At 38.2% G+C, this 21512-nt stretch overlaps 1 protein-coding gene across 2 annotated transcripts in view; it reads left to right on the top strand.

The window, feature by feature from the left end:
• RhoU overlaps positions 1-21512 on the top strand; it is a 69098-nt gene that overhangs the window by 32292 nt on the left and 15294 nt on the right. Inside the window, exon 3 of one of the 2 annotated variants that reach the window (XM_064680981.1) lies at positions 5734-7033. In XM_064680981.1, the coding sequence (XP_064537051.1) occupies positions 5867-7033 (1167 nt within the window). In that variant the 5' untranslated portion in view covers positions 5734-5866. The remainder of the gene's footprint in view (positions 1-5733; positions 7034-21512) is intronic. The other variant, XM_064680980.1, reaches the window with a different exon arrangement.

Below are 21512 nucleotides of genomic sequence, written 5' to 3' on the forward strand. Positions count from 1 at the left end.
ATGAAGCCTTGATATTTCATTAAAGGCTGAGAAATAATAGCCAAAGTTTTATTAATACTTAGGTAGGATGCCAGGTACAGGATGTGTTCTAGTCGGGCCCTTTTGCTTGTTTTGCTTTGGTTTGCCTACCTGCGACCTGTGACAAGGGCATCTGTATCTGCAAATTGTGTATCTTATTGTTGTCTGGCAGGATCGTTTCGTAGACCGGTTTCAAGCACTACAAAGGCTTCATCAGATTCATTCTCTTCTACTTCTTCTTCGCCTGCCACATCTTGTTGTTTTGTTTGTATTTCTTGTTCTGTAGCGATTTTTTTCTGCGTGTGTTTTTGATTTGTTAAATTTTACACCTGCTGCCCAAACACAGATACCGGTGCTGCATTTGCGTTCATCTGCATTAGCTGCTCGGCCACAATAACCAAATATTAAATTATTATTCACATAGCCGTCATGCAGATTGCAATTGTATCCCATTTATAAATGCATTCCTATTTTAATTGGAAATTGAAAATTGCCAATAATGAAGCACAGTTTATAATTGTAATATTTATCTATGAAATATTTCAAAGCATTGTATATGCGTTTATTTTGTCAAAGCGAATTGATGAAAATATTTTAAAAATCTCGTAAACTAGATTATTTATGCCGTTTGGTTTCAATTTCATAAGCATCGAATACTATTATATTGTATTTTTATTTTAAATAAATAGCTTACGAGCGGTAATATGAGCATGACTTTTTGATACAAATGCAAAAATAGAACAAATACCCTGCCAAAAATGTAGTAGATGCAGCATATATATATATATCTCAACTGAGCAAAAATGATGACTATTTTATTGTTATCATTGCCTTAAAGACTGGGTCACGTAGACCTCTACCGAGGACTGCCTTATTAGCTGCTTATATAGCTGCTTCTTTTAGACGCAACTAAATCCTTGTCCTGATCAAGAAAATATATACTTAATATGCGGACTAATGCCCCACTTTGTGACAAAATTGGAATGTCCTTTGCTATGGGAAAATGTGATTCAACTTGAAACAGTTTTAGGATACTGGCGTTCGGCTTTTAACCGTTTCGCTTTGTATTTTGCCCGCATTTTAAATCGGCTATTTCGCTTTAAATGTGATAAATAACAATCATTTGCATTTGTTTGACTTTCTGTGCCAGTCTGTTGCACATAACTTCATTCCATGTTGGACGCATATTTTTTGTGTCCATAATTTTTTTTTGCCGTAGGCTGATGCATGCTGCAACCACTTCCTCGTGCCTGCTGCCCCTCATCCACCAGGCTATTGCTTTGTGGTCATTTGTAAGCCACTCGACTCGTCCGGCTGCTCGGCATACTTTCTCGGTCTTTGTTGCCGCTTTGGCTAAAGTTTGGCTCATGTCGTTTTTTAATGCAGCTGCCGAAACTTTCGTTGCCTTGTTGCAAATTGTTTGTCAGTCGTCGTCAGTTGCTGTAATGGGAGGCCTGCAGCATTTTTTATGTGGCAGACGTGACAGGAAGTCGCCAGCAGTACCGCACAAAACTACAACAACAGCAACAGCAACAACAACACCAACAACAACAGCAACAACAATGTCAGCACCAACAACAAAACGCAAAAGCCAAACGCAATGTAGCAACAGCAAAGGCAGAGCCCCTACCTCCCATTCATCGTATATTACATGAGCTGAAAAACACTCAGATCCAATTTTGTGGAACTCAAAAATTGCAACAGACTCCATTCGGATGGGTCAAGAATAGCCAGAAAAGTTATTTTAACTGTGGTATAAAGTAATTCAATTTAATGATATGAAAATGTAGCCAGGGCTGCAAACCCAACATATATTGTCGTTGCTCATCCTTACCGTGTTAGCCGAGTAGAGAAGCTCTTTAATTAAACTTACCCATTATGAATGTCATCATGCAATTGATAGTCAACCGTCTGCGGCATCCCGAAGATAATGAATCCATATTGCTTTCAATTTTCAGCCCGTGTCTTTGCTGAATGCCTTTTGGCTAATTGTCGCAGTTTTCGATCCGCTGCTAAATGGACTTGCATCCTTGTTAGAAAACGCCCGCCCACGTTGCCTGTAATGTAACTGCACTCGCTCTTTCAAGAATGCAGTGCCAATTAAAGACAAATGGGCTGCCAATTTGTTTGAAAGTTAACTGGCCATTTGTATACCCTGTACGCATTGAAAATGTGTAAACGATTAACGGCTTGTGCAATGCTATACGATCCCATATAGTATATATTCATAACAGTATATATTCTTGAGCAGGATGACGAGCCATGTGCTAGCCCATGTCTTATGGCGTGAATGTGTCGATCTCGGCAACTATCAAATAATAACGATTTGGTATTTGAAGCATAACTCGAAGAATTTTCTTATACCTAGCCGCTGGTACATAAACCAAGTCTGGTGCCTTATTTAAGTGCATAAATTTTCATGACGATCGGACAATAAGCTCCGAAGTCATTGAAGAATGCATTTCCCATAGTGTACGTTAAAGTCAAGGAGCACAGCAGCTGCATAAAGTCTGTGTGTGTGTGTACATATATGTGTTTTGGTGTATTTGTATATATACATTGAAATATGTTTGAATTTTTGTATGAGGGGCATCTCCTAGTCGTGCACTTAGGCTGGAGTACTCTTACGTGCTTATTTTTTCCTTTCCGCAACAGACGCCTTCATGTCGTCAAAGCATTTGCCATATCTCTGACATCTTTTGTCTCATTAGCATTTTGCGTCAAACAGAATGACGCACATACTGTATGCAACGGACGCACTTTGAACATGTGGCTGTGGCACGGGCAGCGTCAAGGACAGTGCTAGGAACAGTTAACTCCGCTCCCTGCAGCCTGTTCCGAACCATCGTGGCGTAACCCATTGAGTTTGTCAAAGCCAGTGGCAAATTTTTTGCTGCCTTTTCCACATTTTTTTTTTTTTTGCGTTGCCAACTTCTTGTTTGCCGCTGCGGCGGCTACGTCAATTCTTGACGCAAATTACAAACTGTTGCATTCTGTGCCATCTCCATCATTCCATTCGCTCTGTCCTTTTTTAGTCCAGCACCAAATACCCCTCTCCACGATCAACGAATGCCTTCTTTCACTGACGCAATCCAACCATACCCTGTAGAAAATGGCGGACAGGGCGCTTTTATCCTTTTGTGTAAAAGAATGCAATGGCCAGAGTAACGCAACACCTACCTAACTTAATTGTTTTAATAATAAACGGAATAATTGGAAAGGCAGCTGTTTGACTACAAGAGCTAACACAACACACCAAACTATGGCCAAGGAACATTGTGCGGAGCATCCCATAGTCGAGCGCCATGAGTTATATAATTTTGTATACCCTGAACCCATTGAAAATGGGTAAACAGGCAGAAAGAAGCATCGCATACCCCATAAAGTATATATATTTTTGATCTTCATCAATAGCCGAGTCGATCTAGCCATGTCAGTCTGTCCGTCCGTCCGTATGTATTTACGCAAGGATCCTAAAAGAGCTAGAAAAATTTTGAACGTTGGTTCTTTTATTGCTCACGCAGAACGAGTTGGTTTCCGATAATCGATAACTTGCCCCGTTCCCGAGGAATCGATAAAAATCAATATCGAAATAACTGATGCCACCCTCCCGCCCACACACCATAGCTAAAAATCGAATGAGCAAACCATTTAGAACTACCCATTCATTTAAGCCACTATTTTAATGCTATTATCTTTTTGAGAATATTCCATAGCATAATAAAATTGAAAATTTTATCAATATCGGTTAAGAAACACAAAAGTTATTCAAGGAAACGTGATTTGGCTGGCCACGTGTTTGCGGCTGCTAGCGCAAATTGCAAGAGTTTTTGTATACATGAACACACACACATTCATGCGTGTCTTTATTGAGTTCTATCAACAACAGTGCAATTGCGGTTGTATTGTATTCTGTGCTGTGTGTATGTGCTGCTATTTCAATTATTTTTTTTATAAGCAATTATTTGTTGATGTGGCTGTCGATTATAGGCGTTTGCAGGTGGTGCGATCTGTCACAGGTTCGATTACTAGCGAGGGATTTTTTTTGTATCACTGCTAAGGCGGGTTCAGGGTATCCTCTAGTCGGGAACTCCCGACTAGAGCCGCTTGCTTGTTAATATTTGTGTTGTGTTGCGTTTTGTTATGTGTTTTTCATGTGTATTGTTATGTTGTTTCTGGCGTTGTTTGGGTATTTGTCTGACGAGCTCCACATGCGAGAGAATCTTATTTGGTCGGTCAACGGCAGCGGGAGGGGGCGTGGTCGCCGTTGAGGGCGTTTGTCTGACCGGCGCTTGCTACAATATTAAAAATGATATGAAATCAACAGCCCGCTAGATACATACAAAGCTAGTAAAAGGGTTACTGGACCGTAGCAACACAAGGGGCCGAGTACTATATGAAAGGCAGCTTCATACGAGCACCAGAAGCTGCGTAACATACACAGACAGAGCCGCAAAGCTGCTTTTGGGATGCGTGCTTTTTTTTCTCTCCATGGAGATGAATTTTTTGGAGCCCATGCTGGCGGAATGGCGTCACACAAATGCAACTTGCCGAAAACTTTAATTTACGGAACGCGTTTTACTTATTCAGTTTTGTTGTTGTTGTATTTTAATTTAGTAGTCGACAGTGTCGCCGACATGTCATTAAGTATGTCTTCAAGCAAGACACAACTTATGACATCTCGCTAAGTGCGTCATGTAAGCATGCAACATTTCCATGTAAAATTATATAACTTTTTGATTCTCTTGATTTACCTCCGACAGCAAAGGGTCGCTGTCAATCAAGTTTAATTTTGTTGGGGCTGAAAAATCGTATGATATATTTATTGCGACGTCAATGTTCGGTGGCAAATTGTTGGCTGCGGTTTACCTTGCTGGCTAATACAACAACAAAGCAAAAAAAAGAGAGCATAATTGAATAGAATAAAGAAAACTTAATGCGAATTGGCCGTTTTATAAATCGCTTTCAACCCGTTCAATGTGAAATTTTTCCGCCTGTCATTGTTGCAGTTAACTGACTAGTTGCCGTTCTTGCTGATGCATATCCTATTACAGTTTCCGTTGCGGTTCGCCAGCAGTCGCAGTAAGAGGAGCTGCCCCAAAGAATCGGCAAAGATGCGCCAGTTGGCTGCAACTTTTATTGCTGCCGGGTTTCTGATTACCACCCTCAGACCGAGTCCAAGTTAGCTGAGATTTATTTAGGACTCTTTGCGGGTTTTTCGTTTTGTTTGAGCTGCTGTGGGTTCTTATCGGTTTATTTTTGAACCCACTTAAGCTAATTTTTCTGAATCTAATGAGGAGTTAAATAGATGTTGGTTAACCACATTGCATTTGCTGTTAACATTGTGGATAGGGCATTACCTGGGCTAAGCGCGAAACGGTCGTATGTCTTCTATAGAAAGAAAGACAAGAAGACCTTCTTTATTATTTTAGTTATTTATTTATTATTTTTAAGAGGTATTTGCATAGCACTATATAACAGAGTATTGCACAGTCGGTTGTAGAAATTGATTACTACTTTTCACTCTTATTTGATATATTGTTTTTTCTTTTTGATTTTGTGTCACACCTGAAGCCCCATTATCAACTTTCATAAGCTTAATCTAAAAATATATACTTAATAAGGACTAATGTCAGTTAGTGCATTGCTGCATCGACTTTCAAAGATTCTTAATGTTAAATGTTAAATGTTTCTATTCCCTTCTCTGTCTCTCAGCAGGACGCCAAACTGAAACTGGAAACTGAAGCGGCAACTGTGTGAAGAACGTTTGCCAACTGTCATTGTCTTCTGGCATTGGGCAACATTTTAATTGAAAAACTTTTTGGGCCAAAGCAAACGTCACACAAAAATGACTGTTAAATTGGCCAAACTCTTTGGCAGCGGCAGCAGCAGCAAATCCAACAGCAACAGCGCCAGCAATGTGCCCAATATTGTTCCTGCTCATAGCCATGCCCACAATTTACAACAGCCAGTGCCGCCATTGCCGCCGCCCAATGCCAATATGAAGATCATTAAATACTGCGATCATCATGATCATCATCAGCCTGCGGCTAGAACCATTTATGGTAATGCCTACGAATGCAATCAAATGGAGCTGGAGCTTGAGGATGATTATGATGATAACATGTCGTTAAGCTCGGCATATATGCAGCGCAATCATCCCTATAACAACTCACAGCGCCCACTGCTCGGCGAGCGTCGTCCCCAGCTGCTGCTGGTCGGTGGCAAAAAGAAGCCGCCAGCAACAGCGCCGATGGGTGGCATACCGCTGCCAGCGCCACCATTGCCACCGCAGCGCAGTGCCAGTGCCACTGGCAATGTCAACGCCACCATCAACGTGACCGCTGCCGCCAACGCCAATGCCGGCGTTTACGTCTCGCCGTATGTGCAGCAACAGAAACGGGACAGCGTTAAGGGACTGCACGGCTTTAACGATTTCGATGCGCTCTCCCAGCAATACAACCAGCATCTGCAGAGTCCGCACATTGGTTATCCGTATGGCAGTCCGCCTTCGCCGACAGCGCAATCGAGTGACTTTTGCTTCGATAGACAGCGCGAGCAAGAGCAATCCTTTAAAGCCATCTCAACCACCAGCTCGACGGCCACAACTAAATCGAATTGTAGCTCCAGTTCGGCTGCAAACGGCTCACCACCGCCGCCGCCGCGCTATGGCAATGTTGGTTATCAGGATGCTGGCCATTATCTGGACCAAACTCAGACACAATTGCTGTCACACGCCTCACGTTTCGAGGATGATTTCTGTACGCGTCGCAATGTGGATTTTGTGGCTGGCAATGCGACTGGCACTGGAACTGGAACTGGAACAGGAATTGGCAGTGGAACAGGTCCCTTCATCTTTGGCATCTCACACGAGCAACAGCAAACGGATTATGGTTGCCGCCGACGTTGCAGCATCGACAGCGCCAATAGCAGCACCACCAAAACCAACAGCGACAACAACAATCTCAATCAGCCTGTGATAAATGCCAAGCCCGTTAAGGAGCACAATGCACTGGTAAGTAGTTATTTTAGAGTAGCTTTTTATTTTCTATTGCACCGTCCAAATTGGCCCAAAAGCTAGCTGCCTTTCTAGGGTAATTAGCGTTCTGCCCGGCACTCTGCTCAACCTTGTGGCAAAGTGGCCAAGCAGCGTGAGTGGGGTTGTGGGGAGAGCGGGGACCTGGCACAAAAGTTGGGCAAAACGACACCATTGCAGAGATAAAATTAATTAGTGCGTTCTATGCAATTATTGTATTTCAGTTTTATTTTTTAATGAGGCAACAGCCAAGACAAAAGTTTTTGTTACCAGCCGCTATCTAATTAACATCTGAAATTGCTAAATGCACCTTGTTTTGCAGAAAATTCTGTAAAAAGGTCATATACAAAGAAATTACAACGGTTGATATACTAATAAAACTATTTGTTAACGTATCCTTTTGCAATTTAAAAATTCAACGACTCGTTCGACTCGAGCTATAATCGATATACGACTAACTTATTTATCTTTTTCTTCATATCAAAGGGTAGATTATCAAAGGTATATTATTAGGGTATATACTATATATATTTATATTATTAATCAGTATCAACAATAAAGCTCTCAGTCTTAAAGATATCGCCATGAAACCTTCCATAGGTCCGTCTCTCTGGCATGTGTCGGAACCGACCGGGTCAAACCATCATATTGTTTAACTCCCATAGAAACACTCGTTCTAAACTGACTTTAGAAAAAAAATTGGTTAATAAAATGATATGGAAAACTGTTGTATGACATCTTCACCGACTTCAGCAATTACGCGCTTCTATCATTCGATTATCCTAACATATCGGCAAAACCGAATCAAATCAGACATGCATATTATATGCCTTCTATTGGACAATCAGTCAGAAATTAGCTTTTGTATAAAAGCAGTTCTAGGCGACATGTCTGTAAGAGTTTAAAGTCCTTCATCCATTTAATATTACATATTTTGCAGTTTTATCCTACCAGTCGTTAGTCCTGTGCCTTGCCTGATTTTTAAAGTTTTAAAGCTGACATTGCTGCTGGTTCCGAAAAGGTGATCGTTAAAATACAAAAATGTGGTCGTGACCACAACAACAAATTGCTGACTGGGGCAGCTGTCAAGGCTTGAGAATTTCACAGCATGTAAAGCCTTTGAACATCTGTGTTAGAGGTGGCAGCAATTTGAAAGCAATTGATTGTTGTTGTTTTTGTTATTATTGTTGCTGTTGTTGGCGATGGCCAAGTCTTAAGAATTTTCCGCTGCTGCTGCTGCTGGTGGTGCTCAACTTTGTTCATTGGAAGACTGTCTATTCTGATAATGGCCAAGACAACTCACCTACGGCATCCAAGCTGCCAATAGCGGCAGACAAGCAAAGAAACAACTGATGGACACTGCGAAGCGTGAGCGCAGAATTGAAAGAATGGAAAAGGGAATAATGTAATGGGAAGGGGAATGGTAATGGGAATGAGAATGGGAATGGACGAATGTAGCAACCAAGCAACCCCACACAAAGCACTGTCAGTTTTCTCTCCCGACCCGAGCTAGCGGAGCCTTTCATAGCTGCTGCAGAACTTCAAAGCCCACGACGGCGACGATGACGACTTGACTGCTGCAGCAGCAGCATCAACAGCAACTTTTTGCAGCAGTAGCTGCAAGAGCGTCCCGCTCTGCACTCCGCTCGCCATTAATGCCAAGCAAATTAAAATGTTGCGCAAATAAAATGTAAGAAATTTTCACGTTTTCTTCTTCGGTGAAAGGCAACAAAAAAACAAACCAAATAAATAAAAAAACAAAAAAAAACGTAAAATGTGTAAAATGTTAAGGAAAATGAAGAGAAAAACTGGATTGCCTAGCGTGAACAGCAGCTGAACGCTGAGCACTGAGCAAAATTAAAACACATTTCGTAAATTAATAATGAAATGGATGCATGAAACGAGTGAAACAGACAAATGAAACTGGCAACTGTCAAACAGAAATTGCTTGAAAAACGCACCCAAATTCGCCAGCGAGTCGTCAAATCAAGCAGCCAAGGAACCTACTTACCTGAGCTGCAAGCTCATATTGACGATGCCTTAAAGAATTTTATTTGGTAAAAACATATTTTAGTTAGGAAAACTATCGTATAGCCCTATGCCACAGCCCAAATGGTTCATTAAAAAAAAGAGAGAAAGTGCAATTTAAAATTTGCAAAGTGAAAAAAACCTTGTTACCTAGTGTAATCTGCGCTGTACTCTATTACTCTAAATGCTGTTTCAAACTCAATGCGAGCAACTACTTCAACTCTCCTTTTACAAATTTATTAAAACATTCATGTATCCCTCTCTTATACATAAATTATCATTAAATGCTTGGCAGAAATTCATTTCAAAAATTTCTTTTTATTTTTTTGCACTCTTCTTCGCAATTCTCACAAAATTTCGTAATGCTTGCGAGTTTGCACTTACTTTTTTTTTTTAAATGCATGCATTAATAATAAAGATAACTTTCTCTACTCATCAATTATTTTTTTCTTCTTTTCTCTTTTCCACTTTTCCCATTTAATATTATGTGCATTTTTCCAATACAAAAATGGGCCAAGGCAAAACAGCTTTTATTGAGACGTTATTGTTAAGTTTTTGAATTGGGCATTAAATGCAGCTAATGCTTATGGAATTGGAGTATTTAATTTCCGTTCGTAGAAAACCAAAAATTGACATTTAAGTAGTCTACTTTGTATGAATGTATCAACCGGTAATGTCCTTGTCAATTTCAATTTAGATGCCGAATCGGGCGTTTCGATTCGTCATAAACAAAACAATAAATTGAGACTATAAATAAAGTGCAGCTTGCACTTGAGGCTCTCTGGCAAATGCATTGCGTTTATGGTGTCTATATTGTGTACAAGGTTGCGGTTTGTACAGCATCAACAGAAGCGGCAGCAGCAGCAACAATAACATCAACATTAACAAAAACAACAACAAGAGTAATACTATAAAAGTTGGTAGCAACTCAATGTGAATCAAATCGCATCAAATCAATTGCGAACATTACACGGCATTGCAAGCTCGATGCAACTTTAACAATAATAGACTACATCACACCTTGTTTAACTTTTCGCCTCAATAACTCTTTGAGAACTATAAGCTTCAAGCAACGATAAGTAGCAAAGTAAGCTAACAATACGAAAGGGTTATGAATAAATTTAATATTTGACCGACAGTTCCTAAACTATATGATATAGTGGTCTGATCTGGCCGACATCTCCGACATCCTGCCTGCTGCCAAAGAGACAGATCTAAGGTTATAGAGTTAAAATCGAGACAATTTTATTTTCAATTTTATAAAACGAAGACACGGACAGATACTTTAGACCAGGGTATCAGCTAGTCGATTAGCTTTGGCATGAAACTTTGCTGTTTCTAAACGATTTGTTTTTTGAACTTCTGCGGTTTCCACTTGCTGGCCAAGTTTCATGCAATTTGTTTATTTATTTACGATTATTTATTTTGTACAACTGCAGCCAATACTTCTGTTTATTTATTATAGATTATTAATTATCTTCAACTCATAGCAATTTGATTAATTCAATTAAATTTACTTGATATTATTAGCTTAAGGTCAAGATCTGAGATTTTTTGGTCATTTGAAGTTCAACGACTAAGCACAATTTCTGTACAGAAAGCTGTTAGTCCTAAATGCGTGTTTGATTGACTGACTGACTAATGAAATCTTTGAGGCTTAATGACGGGGCTTGGGGAAATTTCGTCCACAAGTGTTTTGAAGAAAAAAAACTTGGACCGGGCAAAGCTGGGTAATGGCCGCTAGTGTATACAAACATACATATATGTATATTTACTTTTCAATTATTTTTGACTTCATATAGTTAATATACAAAAAAAATATGCTACTTAAGTCAGATTGGGCAAACCAAATTCAAAACCCGAATAATTTGTTGCAGCAGCTGCAAATGTTGTTTTATTGAAAAGTTGGGTAATTTAAACCAATGTGAGAGTATAAGTGCTTGTTGCAGTTGTTGTTATAGCTGTTGTTTATGTCTGGTATTGCCACATAGTTAAGTTGTTGGTACGCGACGCTCTGTCTGGCAACAGAGCCAATTGCCAGACACAAAGTCAGTAACCAAGTCGCAGGTTGCCTCAGCTCAGGCCTAAAAGCCAAAGAGCTGCAGCTCTTGGCCAGCTTTAAGCAAGTGGGTGAGACGGGCTGGGGCGCGAGAGGAGCCGATTGCGAGAATCAGTTAGCTACGTGACCATGAGGCCACGCAGTTGCCGTTGTCGTTGCCGTTGCCGAGTCGTCTGCTAAGCTCCACTTTATGCTGCAGTTGTTAACAGAATTTATGCCGTGCGCCGCCATTTGCCACGCACCTGTGGCCATGTCCTCCCCCCCTCCTCCACCCCCTTGCCACCAACCAGTTCTGCTTTTATGCATTATTTGATTAAAAAGTTTTTGTTTTTATTTATGTAGTCTGCACGCTTAGGCAAACAGAACAGCACTCAGTTTAGTTTTTAAAGTCGATAAGCACTCAAAGTCAGGCGACTTATTGAGCGAGTGCCTTTTAAAGTGCCTTGGTCGTCCAATATTTTGTCTCGTGTCAAAGTTGGGCATCTGCCAGACAGCTAGCCAGCCCAGCCCAGCCCAGCTCAGCCCAGTTAACTGCTTCATGGAGGTGTCATCCGTGTTGACAAAGTTGTCAACGTTGTCAAACTTTTTGTTTGTTATTAGTTATGAGAGCGATGCTGTTCGGTTTCAATTGGTGGCGACCTTTATACCACCCCTTATGGCGGTCGAAGCTTGTAATTAATTGACGGAAATTGAACAAATTAAATATCAAAGTAGACACTCTATAAAAGTACACCATTAACGGCGGCTAAATGTAAGTTTAATTAACTTTATGGCTGGTTAAAAAAATACTCGTATATTTCCCATGCACCGGCTGCAGCAAATGTTGCACAGTGGAGCTGGTGCGTACTATTATGATGAAAATTTTGATGACAGCTTTTTCGTTTTATTGTGCATAAATTTAATTAAAACTAGCTCGTTCCTTAAAGATACTTGAACATGACTATTGGCTTAATCAATTAAAATAAAAAAAAAACCATTTTTCCCTTTTTTTTCGGGAATATTTTCAAAAAATGTTGAATTTTGAACAATAAAATGAGCATGATTTTAAGAAATTAGTCGCAAGAAATAGAGAAAAAATGGGAAGAGGTATACAGTCGCGAACAGCTTACAAAAAACATTATTTGTAATGAATACAAGTATTTTTTTGCGACTTAAAGCATTTAGAATGTCCATAGTTGACTTCATCAACGAAGCTGTTACGCTCACTGCAAGTAGCTTGATGCGGTTTATTGTGGTGTTAAGTACGAAATTGGGGTCGGCGTCATCGTCCTAGTCAAGAGCAGTCGAAGCTCAACACGAGGAGGAATCGAGCTGGATGAGTTTGAAGGATGTCGGCTTGGTGGGGATGGGCACAATTCACGATATGGCCGCACCGTCGTTGTCGTTGCTGTCGGTATTGCATGTGTAATTTGCTGAATTTTTAATTATGACACACGAAGATTAGACAGTGACAGCGACTGTTACATAGACAAAGACAGCGTCATGTTGTACTGTCAGTCCGTAATCAGTGAATACTTAATCTGCCATTTCGCAATGTTGATTTGCCAGTTGCAGTTGGCATGAACCAAAGCCGCTTAAAGGCTCGCACTGTAAATCAATTTGACTGAAATAGACGCGTATTTTGGTATTTAGATTGCAAATGTGTGCTGTCAGTTACACGCGGAGTTAGGCAGCAGTTAACCGATGCGATTTTGATAGATGATGTTATGGTATTCTCATTGTATGTTTGTGTGTAAGCCCCAAACAAAAGTGGGTGGCTTAGTTCAAGGTTAAAATTCAAATTGAGGATCGGTTCGGTTCAACATTTGAATACATCAATTCAATTTTTAATTTATAATTGCCCATTCTACTGAAAATATTGCAAGCCGTGCATATTTGCATAAATATATGCGGGCTAGATCTGATCCCAAATGCTCAATATATTCTTAAACTGATTTTTTTCTTATCGAAATCATTTTTGACAAAATATGGTTCGGTTCGGGGTTCGATTAAGGTAATTAAATTGGAATTCTGGAATCGAATCCGCGCGTTTGGAACCCAGTTCACAATCTCGTTACATGCATCTAACGAAAAATGCCTGCTAATGCATTTTATCACATCCAATCAATTTTCCTTACTAACAAGTTTAACTAGCCAAACAATGTTTTCAAATATTATTTCTTAATCAGAGTCTTATCATGGGTTGTTTGAGCATCTTATCTACGTGATTTGCAATCAAATTTAACTGCCGCTTGTAAATAGATAGGCTCTTTAAAAGCTACAGATGAATGAACGTTTGTATTTATATATATATAGATATTCGTAATCTAAATTGTATGCCCTGGGCTCATAAGATGCGTAAATTGGGTATACCAAAGTAATGCAAATGCTTGTGATGGACTAAAGCATACCGATTATCTGTCCATCAGTTTGAGCTGTATTAAACTGTGACTAGAGAACCGAAGCTTCAAACAAAATTAATTACAACCATATTTTTCCTCATATAAATTTGCTTGTATAAACATACATGGCTGTATAAATCTTCCTCTTCTTAATGATCATCAAGTTTGAATGTTTTTTATATTCGCGTAACCTGCGTACAGGGTATCTTCTTATCTAGTGCGCTCATTACCCTGACTTTGGCACACTTTGATAACAATGTGAATATTTTGCTAGATAACTTGAATGTGAAAACTTAGTGTTATGTCTGATTATTTATAATGCTATTTTGAATGAAAAAGAGGCTTAAATAATAAAGAATCTTTAATTTAACAAGTTACTTACCTGTCCACCGTGTTTAATTCAACACAGGCTATTTTATGGTGTTTTCTTTCATTTTCAAAAATCAAGGAATTCTTGCGCCATCCGACTTTAACTTAGTTTAAAGAAACCCTAAAAAAAGGGCAATAGATTTGCTAGTTTGGCATAGTTCTTGTTTGACTCATAACTTATAGGCACTGTTGCATGCTACATATATTGCCTCGACTTTCCGTAACCATGCTGCATTTTCAGCCGTTTACTCTCCCTCTCTACTTGTTTTTTTTCCCTCTTTCTTTTTTCGCATTTACATTTGAATTTTTATTGTGCTGCCGCCCGCGCATTATTTTGGTTTTTTTGGTTCCACGCGCAAAAGTATGCCACAAAAGTAAACAAAATAATAAATATTGCCAGTTGACAAGGAAAAATGCTGTGCGAAAGTAAATCGTAATTTAATCAACGATGTATATACATATATATGTATTTACAAAGATTGTTATAATAATTGTGAAGCAATAAGTTAAAATCAATTTCCAAGCGTTTTCCACCAATTTCCCACATTTGCGGGTGGAACTTCAAATAAACAAAACTCGAATTTAAGCCCAACAGCAATATTTTTTACCTTTGTATTATGCATTAAGCATGATCTTACGGTGAAGTCATGGTCTATATAAACTTTTGGCGGTATTCCATTTTGTTAAATATTCTTCAATTATTAGGTTCACAGCACACGTAAATATTGTTTTAAGGCAATTTAATAGGCATTCATGGCATTGTTCAATTAATTAAGCCTTGCAAGAATGTGCTATTGTCACGGAGTATTGCATAAATATATATTTACATTTATTCCAATTATGTTTGGACTTTAGTGCCCCCAGTTGCAGCGGACATGGTCCGATTCATTTAATTGGCTTATTTGTTTTTTTGTTTTGTTGGACTCTGACGCTCAGACGCTTTTTTTTGCCATGCGCATACATGACATATGTGCCTATCAATACATACATGTATGCACATTAGGGTGCAACGATTTTGCTTAACAAATATGTAGCATATTTTTTAAAATTTATTTTGAAATAACATCAAATAGAAAGCATAAATAATCAAACACTTTTTTAAATAGGGTCAATTTTTTGCGCGAAAATTGTTATTTAATCGCAGAACTTGAGCCACCCTAGTCACATATTTACAAACATGTAGCTCTGGTCACTGTTGTTTGCACATTATTTACTCTGTTGGCCTTTTGTTGATCAGCGGCTTTGCATGGGCCCAATCAGCTGGTAGCTGTAAAGAACAAAAAACATACAACGAAGAGTACTCTAGTGGAGAGTGCTCGACTAGGAGATACCCTTAGCTTAGCCCTAGCCTGTCGTTGCAAACATTCTAGCTTCCTTCTATATGTGTATATACACACGAAAACACATGCATAACTGCGCTTCTTCTTCCCTTTGCCACATACCATCAGAAATGAATATTTGTATAGCTTCGGAGCTTGTGGTCCGATCTTTGCAATTTGTAGGACTTAAATATGCAACCAAACTGTACCAAAGCGCAAAGGCTCTACTTTAATCAATTTTTTTTTTTTAATTTTGGGGTCCAAAATGAGTATACCATTAAGTTTTCTGTATTTAGCGCTTACCCTTCGACTTATCCTTCAAAGTAGCATGTTTTGATATTCATCGACAAAAATTACATTTTTTTTTCTGAGTACGGAAAAGTATATTCAAGCTTCTAGCTTTTGTAGTTTCCGAGATCGACGAAGATGCTTCCTTCATTTAGTCACATACATTTGCACAAAACCATTATACCCTTTTTACTCACTTTCAATGGGTTCAGGGTATCAAAATACCAACAACCACAAGAGCAACAATATGCAGGGCTTTCATTGTTGCCGTTGCCTGCGTGCGTGGGCGTTGACATTGTTGGTGGGTGTGTAACAGTGTGGGCCCGATATATAATGCAATTGTCACAAAAGTCACATAGCTAACGCACAACTCGGCGACAGATATCAGATTGCGTTGTTATTGTGGCAGCTACGTGTTGCGTGTTCCAATAAATGACATAGAACTCCCTGCATATTGAACAGAAAATAACAACAACAACTGCATGAACAACAATCGCGCAAATGACAAATGTTGATTTGTCTATCAAACGTGTGGTGTAACTAATGCCAGTAAGGAACCGACCGATCGAATGAAGCCAATCAATAGTTTAATTTTAGTTTAAGAATTGACACATGGTTTGATAACTTTCTAATAATTGACAAAATGCAGTTTTTGAGAGTTTTATCCCAATCAACGCTTAATATATTCTTAAGAACATTCGAAGCATTCGTTTTAGTACGTATATTAACATGTCTTAATAGGGGAATTCTTTACTTCATATACTTTTTCCTCTTAGAGGGTACTACAATGATGTCATAAAATGTGTAACGCATGCAAGACGAAGTCTTCTACCCCTCTTTGTAGGAACCTTGTCTTTGTAGAAATCTGCCCCGAGCTGTGCAATTATTATCCAAACATAACTGCAAAGCCGTATCAAATCGGACTACCATATCCTTTAGTTCCTATTGGAAAAACTTTCAAGTTTTTGAAAACGTTTGAAGTAAATAGAGCTTCATTGATTCTCTAGTTCATTTTGCTGCTGCGATGGCTTATTGCTAGCTGTTTACTCTAAGAGGTTACTCGCAATAGTAGTAATAAAGCTCTGAGTGCTTGAAAACATGGTTAATAATAATATGAATCGCAAACAGCTAACTCTCGCTCATTCTCTTTTTCAATATTGATCTCTCTCTTTCTGTGCTGCTTGGCTGGCAAATTGAAAAGAAAAGAAATGTGCGTCGCCATTTCTAACTGGCTAAAAATATTTTCCGTTTGCCGAGCGCATAAAACGAAAGTCAAAGTAAGTTGAAGTTTTTGGCATTAACTTTTTGCGTAACAAACTTTCACACAATATGTGTGTGTGTGTGTGTGTATGTATATATATATATATATATATATATTTGAGTGTTTATGTTTGTGTGTGCGTGAGTGCGTCTTGAACTAAATAAGCCCTCGACGAGCTGCCAGCCAATGTCAAACGATACTGGGACCCTGCTGGAACTTAAGCTGGAGCCGATGCTCTCACTCTTCCTTCACTTGGCTCGTCCAGTTCGAAGCTCGTAAATGTGCAACTTTTTAATAATTTCATTCAAGTCAAGCCGCCCACTTGACACACCTCCCACACGCCTTGCCCTGAGGTGGCGCCATTCAAATACTTGGTGGTTTTTCTTCTTCTTTTTTGTTGTTGTTGTTGTGGGCAAAAGTTTTCGGGGCCTTAACTTGTAAGTTCGCATCGCAAGCTGACTAAAATAATGGTTATTAAAATATGTACTAAGATGTAAGTAACAGTATAACTCTTACCGAGACCAAAGGCCACCAAATGCAACATATTTTTGGCAAGTACAAAGAAATTCTTCCCTTTCCGCTTTTCCTGGCAAAGAGTGCGCAAAGAGTAGTCATGACAACAACAACAACAACAACAACAGTAATGAAAAAAGATCGTCAAGAAACAAAATAATTCAAACAGACTTAAAGCAATGCAGACTTATTGTCAGAATTCATCTGGCATAGAGTGACGACAGCGACGATTTCCATTTCATGTTTAATTTAAAAAAGTTATTTAAATGAAGAAAAGTTAACAGACGTCGAGAAATCAAATAAAATATTGCAGAAAAGTGCACAACGTTTCAGTTAAAAAGAAAAAACAAAAGTGCCGTAAAAAAAAGGTAAAAATGTATGTTCTGTCGTGAATGGAAAATAATCATATATAATATAGCATACACAACGGGGCGGACTAAGTGGCTGCGCGAAGGAAAAAACGTATGTATGGCAACGCTCACGATAGAGTTGCATAAATAATGAGAAGCACAGAGAAAGGCAGTAAAAAAATTAAGCGGGAGCATTCACTTTAAATATTATATGCATTTTAGGAAAATTATCTGATATATAACAGTAGTGTGTATTACCCGGCTTTGCACGGGCTCGTCGAGAAACAGACATTTTCCTATTTCTGCCCGGAACGGGTACTTCCGGTTAATCACAGTTCAAATAACATTTTACATAGATATATGAAAATAAATTTATTGCTGATAGAAAGCAAAATAAACAAACTTCGCCCTCCATTTGGATTTTTCAAAAACTCAATCAGCAAAATAGTTTTATAAAATAGTTTAAATATTGACTGCAAAGAGCAGTGATTGCCCACTCTCCATTTATAATATGTGCGTATCACAGACCTTTAAATTCAACTGATTTAAAAGACATATAGGCGCGCTTGCATATATATACATATATGCAAGCGCGCCTGCAACAGTTTGAACACCTCTACTGTGAAAACCTGCGGCGACACTTTTTCTCTTTTGTGCACAAATTTTTGCCATTAAAAGTTTGGCATGTAAATCATACTTAAGAGACGTACATAGACGTACAATACACCCACACATTCGCATAGAAAATTCGCAAAAAGAAGAAAAGAAAAATAAAAATGGGTCAAAAGTTGCTGCACGAACCGAAAGAAATATGTGGCCAAATGTCAACAAAAAATATATATATATATATATATATAAAGCTTAAATACAATTCGAGTGCACGCATACGAAAATCAGCGAAACTTTTGATTGCACCAACAGCTGCGAGGGCGACACAAATATCGGAATACATTCACAGACCCCAAGACAGGCGGGTCTAAAAAAGCTGTTGACAGTCGCATGAATTGTAATTTACATGGCCCCCCAAAAATGGCATCGTAAACTCTTGTTGTCCTTAAAAGTGTGCGTGCATGTGTGTGTGTTTTTTGGGCAATTGAATAAATCGCCAGGGATGCGACCAAACATATATATTTATATTTATATATATATATATATATGCATACATATAAACGGCACTTCCTCCAGCCAAGGTCTGCTCACAATTTCAGTTGTACCTCGCCCATTAACAGGCGGACGGCACTAACTTTTGGCACATGTGCAAACTTGTTTTGGCCAATAATAAGTGTCTAACACACATAGAAACGTTGGCGTGAGTGTTTGGGTGTGTGTGTGTGTATGTGCGTGTATGAAAATTTATATGCATACATACATTTATAATATACAATGGGGATCGGGGCAGTTTGTTAAACGCAGCTGCTGCCAGCAAAATTTAAGCGAAATTGATGAAATTATCATATATGGATTTTTATACTCTGCTAACAATGTGATAAAGAGCATATGGATTTTGTGGCATGTTCCTGTCCGACGTATGCATATGTATGTATACTCCAGTATATGCGCGTCAGAGAATGTGTTCAAGTTATTTGGCCATGTCCACTGAAGGCGTCTTTTTTACAACTTTAATGCTGGTGTAGCCAAAAGGTGGCAGGTGAAATGCTGTTGAGCAACATCTAAATATCGAGTCAAACATATTGCGGCCATCCACAAATAAAGAATGTTTCTTTAAGTCAATCTTCGGGTTATATCGAAAAATATTCTCAAACAAAGTATTGCCCAGTCGGTTGCAGCAGTCTTTATTGTTTTTGTTTTTTGCTAGGCATCAATTTGAGTATAGACTTAAATATTTCAAATAAGGAAAGTGTGCTTGCTTGTTTTGGGCATAAATGAATGTATTTCAAATTATGTGACACTTAATTGAGTTTTTAAATTTTAACTTATTCCATTTTTAATAAATGCGGTGCAAATAATAAAATATATTCGATATCCATTGCCTGAGCTCTATTAAAATTGCATATTTGACAAGCAATGAAAATAACTCGGTTTATTAAAAATTCAATTCAATTCGAACAGCAGAAATTTCCCCCTTCACAATTGTTTATTCTGATGATGCCAGGCGACCAATAAAGTGACATTTGCTCGGGTTGTAGGTGATTTCTTTGGCTCGTCAGTTTTCGAGTTACATTTAAATATTTCATATTATTTAAGCACAAACATTTTTTCCCATTTTACAGCATGTTGCTTTTTCAAAGCTTTAACTTTTTGAGAATTGCAAGCAAAGCAAGGACAACAACCAAACCAATCAAATAACCAAAGGGATAGCTTGAGATTTTGAATTTTTTTTTTTAATTCTATAATTCTTGCCGGGGGATTTAAAGCCGGAATTTAACTGGCTGGTTCAATTACATAACTTATCTACCGAGACAAATGACAATTAATTTAAGTACACATTGTAAGGATATATTATAAGATATTCTATTATCCAAAAAAATATATAAGTTAATTGACTTTATAGAGGCATATATATACTTGCCTGAATATTTAATTTTTTGTTTAAACACAAGTGTTGCCTTGCCCTTGTATCATAAAGTCCATATAGTAGAGCTTGGATCTGTTTACAGAGCGCTCTATTTGCCTTCGTCTATCGACAGTGTACTGGCAGATCCTTGTTTTTCACATTGTTCATTTCAAACGCCTTTTCAATTGAAATTGCCATCGTTCAGCTTGCGAAAGTGCATGAAACCAGGAGGAAATCATGAAGATGGATACATAGAGTGGAATAGGAAGGCACTTATATAAATATATATATATATATATATATATCAAGAGAGAAACCAACTAATTAAGTGTGTGAACTAAATTGACATTTCAACAAATAGTCAGCGAATTATAACAAAAATCATAGTAATTATAATAATTATGATAAGCGTTCTTTGTGGTTGGTGGAAAAACTTTTCTAAAAATTATCTGATTAATATTTATGGGCAAAATCGGAAAACATGTAGCTTTCAGCTTTTTGATAGAATAACAAATAAATTATTAAATTTTATTCTAAAGCAAACAATTTCGAATTGCAACAAAAGCTGCTTTAAATGCGTTGTACTCTTCCCACCAGCCGTTCCTACAAATGCAGTCGAAAATAGCTGAAAGAGCAATAAAATACTGAACTTAATGCTATGGTAGTGCTTTTACACACTTACGAGAGGGTATTATAAATTTGTTAGATAATTTGAAATGCATTGATGAAAACAACTGTGACTCATAAAAGTATGTTTATATTGACAAATATGAACTGCCGAATCGAAAAGCCATGCCAGTCGTCAACTTTATACGCAAGCAGATGTCTTCAATCCCATAAAGTATAAATATTCTCACTCTGTGTTAAGAGCCGATTCGATACAGCCTTTTCCGTATATCTGTCTTAGGCAATATATATGTCATAGTCAATATACATATATGAGGGAGTTAACCGCATCGAGCCAATGCGTCATTTAGCTCTATTTGAAGGATTGGTTGAAAAATCAGTAATAGCATAAAACTTTGTAGTTTTCGAGAATATCTCGAATAAACTAGGCATGTTTTGAATTACAATATATCTTGATCAACAGTTACGACCTTTACAATTTGCTTTGTATAGCCACAAAGCCGTATCAAAACGATCTACTATATTATATGGCGCTCTAATAGCAGCAATCGGTTGGAAATACGATATTGTGAGAAATATATCGTAGATGTCAAATGTGTCAGAGTATTAAAATTTCGGCACACATATAAATTTCGTGTTTTTTTTTTCTGTTTTCATCTGCGGTTTATTTGACCACAATAGCAATAGCAACTAGAAATACAAATTATTATCAGGCACAAGAAAAATACATATTTGGTTTTAATGTCAA

Source organism: Drosophila montana, unplaced genomic scaffold (genome assembly GCF_035044405.1).
Source record: "Drosophila montana isolate Dmon_TW-CO22-7 unplaced genomic scaffold, ASM3504440v1 contig_2178_1, whole genome shotgun sequence".
Classification (NCBI taxonomy): Eukaryota; Metazoa; Arthropoda; class Insecta; order Diptera; family Drosophilidae; genus Drosophila; species Drosophila montana.